Genomic DNA, 13,157 nt, shown 5'->3' with positions numbered 1-13,157 from the left:
TACAATATGTATTTAGTGGAAATGATGCCTTCAGTGCAGATCTAACAACTCTGTATGTCCATAGAGCTTCCATGTGAAATGTCATGCTAGAAGAAATCAGAGATATTCTGTGACAAATGAGGTTAAAGGGGTCAATGGTGGAAGTAGTGAACAATTATAACCTGTGCTTTATATATCAAGAGGGATGAGGACGTTCAGAGACAGACCTTGGAATTGTTGAAACAGAGCAGCATAGGATGGGTGAGGTGAGGTATTACCTTTTACTAAACTATATTCATTACTATAATGAGGCCAAATCCTTCTGTGTTACTCCAATGGAAATGGTTGAGCTTTACCATTAGGCCATACAGTATATACCAGGAATATTTTCGACTCCTTGCACTGCTGGAGGTAAATTAAAGAGAATGAAGACTTTGGACCAAACTGTTTTTGTCACAAGGGTGTCCTGACAGTGATCATCGCAGGGTATCTTGCTGCTCGGACCCCCAGTTATCCGCTACAATCTTTTTGAGAATCCAGCACCAAATGTTCAATTTACAGAAAAAGTCATAGAAGAGGTAAAGTGATCTGTACTATTAATAGTAAAAAAAAAAAAAAAACCTGAAATATTTGCATTTCCATTCTTCTTCCGATGGACCAAATTCCATAGAAAAAAAAAAGCACATCTGCATATGCCCATCAAAATCAATTGGACGGTGTGCTGCCTGTGGATCACATGGACAGTATAGAACCTGTCCTATGATTGGCTGCTATGGGCAGAAAGGTCCATTTTTATTTTAGACAGTTGCAAATATTGAGAAAAAAGCAAGAAACAAAACATATGAAATGTAGCTTTAAGCAGACCATTCAAGCAATTTCCGCTACCTTATCTGAGAACAGATTATAACGGAGGCAGAGAAGCTGAACTCTGTGATATATAGGTTTATAGGATTTGGAGCAGGCTTTCTGAGCAAAATGCAGAGTAAATCCTGACAAGACAAGGAAAGAATGCAAGAGTTCTGCTTAGGCCAGGTTCACACTAACGCTGGGCTCTCTGTCATTCGGTCCCGTTGGGGGACTCGATCAATGGAGAGCCTGTCTGCTAAAACAGAGGTTACCCTGTAGGTTATAATGGGGTATGTTGGTTTTCCACCGTTTTTTCAGCATAAAAACGCTGCGAGAAAACTCGTCTATGCAGGACATTTCTCTCTGTCAATTTTTATCGGAATCTGCAGTGGAGTGAGACTCTGACGCAGATGTGAACCTAGCCTTACTCTGTCCATACGAGCAGATTGACAGCCTTCTCCATCCACAGACTACTGCAGGGAGCCTTTTTATCATTGTTATGTGGGCAGGTTTATCTGGACTCTCACTGTCTCTCCTAGGAATTCTATCAGGATTTACTCTCCTTTTTACTTAGAAATCCTGCTACAATTCCTATAAACCTATATAACTAGACATCACCTTCTGTCTCCATATGATATCTAACTCTCAGATAAGGCAACATAATTCACTTGGCAGGTTTGCTTCAAGCGTCCATAGTGTAAACAGTAATAATTCTTTAACAATTCTGATAACAGTAGTTATTCCTCAGTGATCAAAATTATTTTGGAATATGGCTAGAAAAATTAAATTAAACATAAATTAAAGAAAAAGTCCCTTATGCTTCATGGTGAAAGACATAAGTAGCATCCATAGGAAGTCATTGGGATGACAAGATAACCCATTCCTTCTGCTGTTCTTCAATCTTCTCAATCAAGCATTTGATTAAAACCGGGTCTACTTTCGGATCAAACTTATTTGCAAACCAATGTCCTGAATGAAGGAGCCATCGTAATTCAGGTGCCCCATAAATACAGACACTTCGGACATGAGTTCCAGTGCAAGGTGGATACTGACTTTCCTCAAGATACATCCATTTTACTAGTCGAGTTTTGCTATCAAGATCTGTAACATCCCCTTCTGTCCTTGATATTCCCCCTGGTGCACCTGGCACCCGATTTAGTGTTGCCCAAAAATGTTCATCTGGAGAAAATGTATCTTTACTCCACTCTAAAAATTCTGGAACTAGCGGTGAATCAAAAATATACTGAATAAATGGACGACTTAATACAAAATAGGCACTTCCAGAATACATCTCAATACCTTCAGGTGGCGGAGATTTTTTAGTAAAAGTCTTGACTGGCATCTGCACATAATCAAGTTTCACTACATACCGGATCTCATGATGGTAGGTATAGCGATCTTTTTTAATATCTGTCGGTCGTGATGTCTCCAGCATATTCTTTCCATTAAGCTTTTTCAGCTCTGAGACGAGTTCGTAATTGGATTTCAGTGGCATGTCCTGACCACACAAATTTATTACATACTTCCACTGCATGGGTGACTTCAGCAAATCGGACAAGCAGTTAAGATCGGCTTGTAGTCTTGAAATGTGAGCGTAAATTACTGTCTCAAGTTTTGATGCAATAAAAACATTGGGGAAGCAGCTGGCTAGGTTTTCCATGGCTTTCTTGAAATTAGAAGTAGATTTTTCATCATAATGTATACAGTAGATATTAGCAGGACTATATATGGTATTCAGAAGGCGTTCCACATTTATGGCATCTTTATGGACAACCAGTGAATAGGCTATGGGAAAATCTCTCTCGTCCTGTGATATAGGTTTGTCATGGTAGTGACGCACATTTTTATAGGATTCGCAATTATTTGTCATTGTCACAACGTTTGAATCTTCGAGATCAAATATACGCCGTCTCCTAAGCTGTAAACTTTTCCCAATCTCCATGGGTTCCATTTCATATATGGCCGTACAGTTGATATTGGTGGTAGCATCATTTGAAAGGGAATTTTTGGTAACAAAAGAAAAAATATGGGGTTCCATAAAATAACTTTCAGTTCTAGGAAATATTAACTCCACATTCAAAAGCTTCAAAATACAGAGCAAGGATACGGAGAATAAGAAAATGGCGACCTTCTGTCGTTGAAGACATGGCAAACAATTCCTCGACTTCTTCATTCTGAAAGAATATAGGTCAAATGTAAGGAACTCAGCAAACGTGACATGGAAAATTAAACACTATCAAAAAATACATAAGCATTGTCTGAGTTTCTATTGATATTGTCCCTATAACTTTGCAAACTATGAAATTCTGGGCTATCGGGTAGACTTTGAACTAACTTGTCTCATAAATATCACTGAGGCATCCCAGGGTGCCAGAAAATCTCCTTGTGCTTCCAGTCAAGGGAAATGTTCATTATCCACCTGCTACAAATCTAACAAGAGCAATGAATTAATAACTGGACTGTTCATTAATAAATAAAAAGTATGAGAACTGAGATCTTCAAGCAACATGTAGTATAGCAGTGCAGGATGAAAGGTACACTATTTTGTATTCTGCTCTGGCTCAACGTTTTAGATTGTAATACTTCTAAAAGATGTTATCTAGATTTCTTTAAACCAGATACTGAAACATATTTTTTCCAATGTTTTTATTCTCTCATTGTACATGTTTTATTCAGATTTTTTTTGTACATGATTATGAATCATCTTGCCTGTTAACAGCGATCAAAGTTATATCCTTAACAGTACCTGCATGGCCATGGCAATTTGTAATCTGGAGATATTCATTGTCAATATCTACAGTACTGTACATAGTTGTATAGAAGCAGTTTTCCAGCAACCATCACTCCAGTGTTCTAATTGTACATTGTGTTTGCTAACGTTGGGTTCACACCAGCGTTCGGGTCTCCGTTATCAGGTTTCAGACTGTGACCGGCAGTGAGCGCCCGTGAGCGTTTTATGCTCTCCGTGGCGAAACCGTTTTTTTAAAAAAACTGGACACAAAGTTCTGCATGTCCGACTGTGTCCGGTTAAAAAAATAATGGTTTTGCCACGGAGAGCATAAAATGCTCACGGCCAGACACTTTTCAAACCCATTCAAATGAATGGGTTTGAAAAATGCCTGCAGGTTTCCATCTCCTGCCCAGTTTCATGCAGGAAACGGAAACCTGCAGAACGGAGACTCGGGCGCAGATGTGAACACGCCCTAACTGTGTAAGAAGGCTAATTGATGTTTAGAAAACCCTTGTGCAAGTATGTTAGCACAGCTGAAAACAGTTTTGCTGGTTACAGAAGCTATAATACTGACCTTCCTTTGAGCTAGTTGAGAATCTGGAGCATTACATTTGTTGGTTCGATTAAACGCTCAAAATGGCCAGAAAAGAGAACTTTCATGAGAAACTCGGCAGTCTATTCTTGTTCTTAGAAATGAAGGTTATTCCATGCGAGAAATTGCCAAGAAGATTTCCTACAACAGTGTGTACTACTCCCTTCAGAGGACACAAACAGGCTCTAACCAGAGTAGAAAGAGAAGTGGGAGGCCCCGCTGCACAACTGAGCAACAAGAAAAGTACATTAGGGTCTCTAGTTTAAGAAATCAACACCTCACTGGTCCTCAACTGGCAGCTTCATTAAATAGTACCCACAAAACGCCAGTGTCAACGTCTACTCCGGGATGTTGGCCTTCAGGCAAAGTGGCAAAGAAAAAGCCATATCTGAGACTGGCTAATAAAAGGAAAAGATTAATATGGGCAAAAAAACACAGACATTGGACAGAGGAAGATTGTAAAAAAGTGTTAGGGGCAGAAGAATCGAAGTTTGTGGTGTTTGGATCACACAGAAGAACATTTGTGAGAAGCAGAATAACTGAAAAGATGCTGGAAGAGCCTGACGCCATCTGTCAAGCATGGTGGAGGTAATGTGATGGTCTGGGGTTGCTTTGGGGCTGGTAAAGTGGGAGATTTATACAAAGTAAAAGGGATTTTGAATAAGGAAGGCTATCACTCCATTTTGCAATGCCATGCCATTGTCAGGATTTGAACTGGCGTCTTGTTACCTCCTGGTTGGCTCTTTGCCTTGTGGCTATTTGCCTGGTTGTGTTTAGTCTCTGCATCTCTCTTTTACGTGCCTCTTTACTGTCTGCTGGAGTTTGGAAGCCTCAGGCGTGTTCATTTGTATCATCCTGTCAGGTGTTGCCAGGCTCTATTTTAGGCTAGCTGTCCTTTCATTTCTTGCTGGTTTCTGTTGTAGTTGCAGCTAATTCTTGGCCCTTATTCTAGAGGTTTTTCTAGAGTTTTGCAGTTGCTAGCCTGGGGGTAGTGGTGAGAGACTTCTTGTGTGTAGTTTGTCTTAGTGGTTTCCCGTAACACCTTTCCTCACCATTTTCCTCCTTTCTGCGTTTTGTCTCTGTTGTGCATTTGTGGGTATGCTGGGCTTGCTAGTTCGCCAAGTTCATCTAGTTCGCAGCACTTTGGCTTGCAGTAATCATTTTGCTAGGGGTGCCCAAATTTAGAACTCCAGACCCTAGTATCTTGTAGCCCTTTTCCCTTTCTATCTGTTCAGGTCTTCATGTTCAGAGAGTGAGTAGCTGTCAGGACCGGGGCTAGCCCGGGTAAGCTGACCAACACCTGCAGGCAGGGATTAGATAGCCGCCATAGTGTAGGGACAGTTTTCCTTACCCTGTTTCCTTAGATTTCTGCACACGGTTACCTGCTTCCCTGATAGCCGTGACAGCCATACCCTGCGGACAGCACTTGATTGGAGCCAATTTCATCCTACAACAGGACAATGACCCAAAGCCACCTCCAAATTATGCAAGAAATATTTAGGGAAGAAGCAGGTAGCTGGTATTCTATCTGTAATGGAGTGGCCAGCGCAGTCACAAGATCTCAACCCCATTGAGCTGTTGTGGGAGCAGCTTGACCTTATGGTACGCAAAAAGTGCCCATCAAGCCAATCCAACTTGTGAAAGGGGCTTTTGGAAGCATGGGGGAAATTTCTCCAGATTACCTCAGCAATTTAACAGCTAGAATGCCAAAGGTCTGCAATGCTGGAATTGCTGTAGATGGAGAATTCTCTGACCAAAGCAAAGTTTGAATCAGAAAATTATTATTTCAAATAAAAACCATTATTTCTAAACTTGTCAATGTCTTGACTATATTTTCTATTCATTTTGCAACTCATTTGATAAATAAAAGTGTGAGTTTTCATGGAAAAAACAAAATTGTCTGGGTGACCCCAAACTTTTGAACGGTAGTGTACGTTTTGTTGCATTAGATTACTGTGGATCGCTGGATGTGCGTACCTAGTCTTTTGTCTATAGAGCTGTCAGTAAGATAACTCCTTATGAATGGAAATTCAGCTGAAAGCACAACTCTGGCTTCTCCGACTCTTAGGGTCTATTCACACGGAGCAAATGTGCGCTCATTTTGGTGTGTATTTTTACACGTTGTGATGTACGGGGGATTCAGAAGCTCTGGTTTCTTTCCCAAAAGCAGTCTTTATTGCAGCAGACAAGCTTAAAGGTACAGGTAGTGCTGCTCAGCATGTCAAAGCAAACAAAAGAAAATAAAGCCCTACGCCTCTCCGGCGGCTTACTAAACGAGTTATTCCCTCACTAACCAGGGGGTCAGCCTACTGCTGACCTCCTAAAAAACAAGGTTCACAAGTAAACAAGGGGTACACATACCCAGCCCTCTAACAGCGTCCTTTTTGGCAGAGCTTACCCAGATTGGTTGAGTGCGTGTTTCAGTCTCTCTCCTCTCTCTCACTAACTAGCCCACCTGTGCGACTTACAAAGCCCTGCTGGTCGGTTTCCCAAGCCCGGAGTGGATGGCCCTGCAGGACTGGCCCGAACTTTTATTCCAGTCCGGGACCTACAAGCTAAACGCCTGTGCATACTGCAACAGTCTTGGGGAAAAATAGCGGTTCTCCCACACTATACCTCTCTCCACTTCACAACGTGTAAAAATAGGCGAGGTGCATTTTGCCGCATTTTCTGTTATTTTACACGTGTAAAAAAACACGCCTGAAAAAACACCTTTTTTCACACATGTAAAAATACACACCAAAATGAGCATGCGTTTACTCCGTGTGAATGGACCCTTACTCTCAGCATCAGCTATTATGGTCAGGGTATGCTGCATCGGCTATACAATTCCAAGCAACAGATATGGAAATTTGTTGACACATACACCAATTTTTTATTTTAGTTTTTTGTATTTAAACTGCCAATAAACGATTGCCTACAAAGTCAGATTAAAGGGATTGTCTATTTATTTATTTTTCTTATATTTATGACCTATTCTTAGGAGAGGCCACAAATATCTAATTGTAGGACTTGTAGGGCTAACAGTTAGCCCTCACACCGATCAACTGTTCAAAGGTGTGTCCTGTCTGTGTACTATACAGTGAATGGAGCCAGACGCAGTTGGCTCTGTGCCTTGTATAGTGGCTGGGTGAGCTCCCATTGGCTTCAAGGGGTAAGAAGAGATCAGATACCATAGTGGTTAGGCAGAAAAGACTTCATCCTATAACAGTAGTCAACTTTGTGCTTCTTAAGGCGAGATTGTACATTGGCAGCAGAAATGACTCAAACCAGAAGCCCAAAATTGACAAACTGCTATTTATTTCCTGTTTTTCCGCTCTGCTCTGATAATTTGGTCTGTGATATTTGCTGTGCTCAAGAAAAGTTAAACATGTTAAATATAACAGAAAGGCCTTTATCTCTGACAGATGGGAAAGTATAGGTCATGCCTTAAGGCAGTTTGGAAACCTCAAGTGTGTTCATTTGTATCATCCTCTCAGGTGTTGGCAGGCTCGATTTTAGGCTGGTTGTCCTTTCATTCATTGCTGATAAAGAATCAGGTAAAAAAACCAAGTACACTTAGGGCTCGTTCACATCTGCGCCCGGGCCTCCGTTCTGCAGGTTTCCGTTTCCTGCACAAAACTGGGCAGGAGACGGAAACCTGCAGTCATCTTTCACACCCATTCATTTGAATGGGTTTGAAAAGTGTCCGGCTGTGAGCGCCGGTGAGCGTTTTATGCTGTCCGCGGCGAAACTGTTTTTTTTTTTAACCGGACACAAAGTCGAACATGTAGTACTCTGTGTCCGGTTTAAAAAAGAACGGTTTTGCCGCGGAGAGCATAAAATGCTCACCGGCGCTCACGGCCGGACTCAGCATAACAGGTTTCCGTCTTCTATCTGCAGAAGACGGAAACCTCAGAACGGACATCAGACGCTAGTGTGAACCCAGCGTCAGAAGATATTACTAACAGTAGTGTATCTACAGCAGGTACATAAGGTACAGTCTCAACTGGATACCTATGGCCAGGGTTTTTTTTCATTAATATTTCAGTTAGTGACCATACACGATCGATATTTGTTGCCTCAGTGTTTGCTATATCATCAGCTAATCTCTCCTTACTCCCAATACATTCTCGCTTAGCACATGTACTGAAAGGGAAGAGGGGAATAAGCCCATTAAAAATCTTGGAGAACAAAGGGATTGGGCATGTTGAAATTCGTATCTCTTCAACATATGATGTCAGGGAATAGACTGGAGATCAAATTATGAAGCTCACAGTTTGGTCAGACGCAGGACATCATTACTTGATCCCTGTGCTAACTGATAGCAAGTATGAATATGGCGCAAGGAACGAGTGAAGTGCTTTAATGGTGGTTCTCTCCCTCCCCATGTCAGGCAGTGCTGATGTCTCCTTCTTTTTTGTGCACTACTAAATGGAGGAGGAGGAAGGAGTAATCCTGTTGCAAGCTGTAAGTATACTATGTGAGGACATTAAGGGAGCATTATACTGTTAGGGGACACTAAGGGGGCATTTTACCCTGAGGTGGCACTAAGAGAGCCTTATACTCTGAAGGGGCACTAAGGGATAATTAAAATGTAAGCAGCCACTATGGGAGCATCATATTGTGAAAGGCCAATAAAGACAGTATTACACTGTGAGAGACCATCAAAGAGTGCACAGTTACATAAGGATGGGCACGATTACTACGTGGGGGCAGAAGGAGACTCAGTTGGGCCAAATGAGAAATGGACAGGGCTGAGGGGCCATGCATAAATTTTCTCAGGAATCAAATATGGAGGTCATGTGCAGCAGTTCTGTGTAATATAGGGAGAGCATAACATGCTGTCGTTTTTTGTCCACATTTTTTTGTCCTATAAATAGGGGCATGGCAAGTAAACAGGAGGCATGGACTTGGTGCACTAAGCGTGCCACTGATCCTTTCATGCATGGAGGTAGTTTCTAAAATTTGGCAAGTATGCATATATTTAAGGCTGTAATGGAGTTTATATTGCATTGTTGTATTTGTTTGGAACTGTCTGAAAATTTTCATAAAACTGCTTATACGTTATTAGCAACATAGTTCATTCATTATTTTAATGATGTATGGCATTCACTAGACAAATTTAGTAAATCTGACTGTTCAGGCCTCAGTGTCCACCATTGATGAGGCCCTAATGTCTCTACGAGTGGTGAGGCCTGAAAATGGTTGCTGGTCCTCCCACTGAAATTGAGAGGTTCACCTAACATGAATATAATGTTTAAAGGGGTTATCCAGTTTCTAAAGTTGATGACCTGTCTTTAGGATAGATACAAACTGTAGCGGCGAGTGTAGGTACTGCAGCGCTGCCTTGGTACCGGTGATGGGGTCGGACTTCTACAGATCGAATATTAATGGCCTTTCCTAAGGATAGGCCATCAATCTTAGAAACCCGATAACCCCTTTAAGCTACTGTATCAACCAGCATATGACAGAAGTGACGTTAGGTGTTAGGTGGGGGCCTAGCTACATAGAGGACTTCAAGCTACACTTCTGGTATGTGACACATTTCTTATTACTTCAGGCAAGTATATGTAAAGAAATCTATGGCGCGAAAATGACCTCCATGTCTATAGCTGGGTGTGTATTCGCTGCAGTACGACAGATTGTCAATGTATATTTTACTCTTTGTTGCCTAGTTGCATTTTCTGACCTTTGTTCCCTCCTACATACCCTAAAGTGTCATAGAGGTGTCTTATCTACGCCTCAGATTATTCTGTGAATATGTATAAAGCCATCCCGAGCTTGCTTGAGGCCTCACGATCTGTCAGTAGGTCTTATTTTTCATTTAGCTTCATCTATATATTATCGTGCCTCCACACAGCTCTCGACTGTGTAGGTGAATAATTGCTGAGTTACTGCCGGCTGCCTTCCTCACTTCTCTATAGCAATAGATCTTGGCCACGTTCCCTTTTCTTGCTCCACGTAAACATCAGAGGACTGCGATTTCTCCAAAGCAAATGGGAACATGAAACATTTTATTCCTGCTCTGCTGAGATTACATTTACCACCAAATCATTTCCTTTACATTATAGAAGCAGCAGTGTAGTCACTTAGACTATTAACATCATCCCTTAGACAGTTCATTGGAAGTAATTACATTAAGCACAGGCAGTTCATTAAGGAAGGGTGCCCAATGTGTTTTTCCAGCCTACAAGCATGTGGGGGAAGTATGTGCAGTGAATACCGCAGGTCTACATCAGATTCAACATTCAGCTGCAGAATTTGGCTAGGAGTAAGCTTCTTAGGTGTAGAGCGCTTTCATTGCATCGTATTACTGCTGAAATAGTCAGAGCTAGATTTTAGTATTTGCTGTACATGTTATTGAATTGCCACGTACAAATCTTCTGTCACTGTGAGAATTCAGAATATATCACGACTGATGGCATATAGAAATTATTGGTTTACTTTGTAAATAATCGCTGCAAACTAAGAACGCTTTCACAAATAGATGTGTTAATAGTTTTGTCAATTGAGAAAACACAAAATGGATGAACCAAGGACAAATCTATATCACATCAATACAGAGGAATAACATGAAGCTCCAGGGCCAATGCAAAATCTGTAATGAGGACTCTACGTACACTGGGCCATTTAGACTAGTAATGTAGGTTATGCAGCAGAGGGACCTTTAAGGCCTTCAAAGGGTCCAGGGCCTGGTAATAATTGCAACTGTTGCAACCCCCCCCCTAATACACTAAAGTAAATGTAAAATACCGTACTCTAATATAATTAAAGTATGATTTTTCTTTTCTTGTGCTTATGCTATTCTATGTAACTATAGTTAGGTTTATGGAGACTAAAATATTAGATGTCAACACAATAGAAAATAAATACACACGATACAGTTGGCATTATAGGTCGTGACTATGGCAATGGATTTGAGTATGTAAATTTAACCAATCATACATATGTAAGCTGAGACATATTGTCATAATCCCAGTAGTTTCATTTACAAGATTTATGCAAAGTGTCAAAGTACTCAATCTTCAGGAAGACAACAAGCATACAGTAAAAAACAATCCACCTGAAGGGAGATATATTCTGACATCAATCTGATCTTCTTCTCAAGTATTTTATTATAGCTCTAACTTGAGAAATACACAACTCATCCTTAACGGAACTGCTTATACAGCAAATCTCTAATGCACTTCTTTTAATAATACTGGCCTTACTTGAAGGGAACCTGTCAGCTGATTTTCATTCCCAAAACCACCATTAATGCCTCAAAGTGCCTCATGAATTGTTCTCCAGTGTCTTTATGCAACCACTCCACTGCCACTATCAGCTATATTCTGTATGCAAACCAGGCCCTTTATGTGAAGAAGGGGTGCGAGGCTAACGAAAAAAGCCAAGCTCTCTACACTCCAACCCCTAAGCTGTGATTGACATCACTACGTCCTAGTCCGGCAGCTGTGGTGACATTATCAGGGCTGAGCCATGTCAATCACAGCAGAGGAGTTGGGTTGGAATTTAACCGTATATTTCTGCAGGGTGAGGCAGTGAATTACCAATCATAAATATGACCTTTCACCACCTCCACCAACTCTAGTGCTTAGCACAAAACAGAGCCTAAATAGCATATCAGGCACCAAAGCTATTAGCACTTACAGCTCAGGAATGGTGGGGGCTAGAGAACATATTCCAACTGTGCAGGAATAAGTGGAGCAGCAGCTATTAAATGAGGCAAAGAATTGTACTTGGCAGAGGTGGTGAAAGGTCCTCTATAATGTTATGACAAACCATGGTGATATTGCATATGATGAAAGATGAAAATACCCCAAATAGTGTGTGCTCTTATCCATCTTATAGCAACTAAGCCAAAACTCCACTGTACACTGGAATGAAGAGACTGTGGCACACTAGAGACTACCTCACCCCTTTTTGCCTCCACTGGCTTCACTTTTTACAATGGAAATTTAAGTGCTAGTTCACACGGGACAAGAGGGGGCAGATTTTGGCGCGGAATATACCTCAAAATCCGCCCCCTCACAATAGAGGTCTATGTAGACAGCTAGTGATATTTTTTCCGCTAGCGGTTTGTTCCCGCTCACAAAAAAAAGAGGCGAGCTGCCCTTTCTTGAAGCGGATTTCCGCCACGGCACATCCGCATCAAGACAATCCCTCCTGACTATGTTCATTCACTTGGGCCTACTCCAGAGCGGGAAGCCACGAAAGTTGCGGCTAGCCGCGACAGGCGCATTTTGGTCCTGATCCTGACGCGCTTCCCGCGGTCACTAGCCCCATGTGAACTAGCCCTAAAGGGGTATTCCCACAAACATAAACATATGTAGATCTGTAGACAATTAAAAAGGAAAAAATATCCTAGTCTGTAAAATAAATCTTTGCGGCATACTTACTCCGGTGCTTAGATACTATGGACCATCTTTAGGAAGAGAAATAGTAGTTTTGATGAGTTCATGGCAGGATCTGAAACATAAAGATCACATCACAGATTCAATAAAACAACTTCTATACACTTTATGACAATTGTTCCAGTCTCAGCCCTGTAATGAGTTAATAACTTCACTGACTTCCAATTCTTTTTTCCCCCTAAATTGACCACCCAAACATCACATACACCTCGAGCACAAACAGCTATCATGATATATTCTGCTGAAAATAAGGCTGTTTACAAGGAGGAATTTGCTGCGAATTTGGGGACAATTTTCACCCCTGAATCTGGAGCAGATTCCTCCCAGAATCCGCCTCTCATTTTTATCAATGGGAGGCAGAGATCGCAGCAGGATGTGGAAAAAAAGAAGCGTCCTGCTAGATCTTGCTACGGATTCCTCTTCATTTTCCACCATGTCAACATGCCCTAAAAGGACATGAGGACATGCTAGTATCTAAACTCAAAACTCTCTTAGTCATCCATAGCAACCAATCACAGCGCAACTTACAATTTGCATTTTGTGTTTCAATAATGAAAGCTGTGCTGTGATTGGTTGCTATAGGCAACTAAGACAGTTTTGCTTTTAGATGGTGTTA

At 41.4% G+C, this 13,157-nt stretch overlaps 1 protein-coding gene across 1 annotated transcript; it reads right to left on the bottom strand.

Annotated features, from left to right (window-relative positions):
• Nucleotides 1-1,624: 1,624 nt before the first annotated feature.
• GCNT4 (glucosaminyl (N-acetyl) transferase 4) lies at nucleotides 1,625-12,552 on the bottom strand. Its single transcript, XM_075270734.1, is given in 2 exon segments — nucleotides 1,625-2,999; nucleotides 12,527-12,552. Coding segments are annotated over 2 exon segments (1,344 nt in total). The 3' UTR covers nucleotides 1,625-1,681.
• Nucleotides 12,553-13,157: the final 605 nt, after the last annotated feature.

The sequence above is a fragment of the Leptodactylus fuscus genome, chromosome 1 (genome assembly GCF_031893055.1).
Source record: "Leptodactylus fuscus isolate aLepFus1 chromosome 1, aLepFus1.hap2, whole genome shotgun sequence".
In the NCBI taxonomy this organism is placed as follows: Eukaryota; Metazoa; Chordata; class Amphibia; order Anura; family Leptodactylidae; genus Leptodactylus; species Leptodactylus fuscus.
The sequence above is the reverse complement of the archived record's forward strand: the minus strand, read 5'-3'. Positions and strand labels throughout refer to the sequence as shown.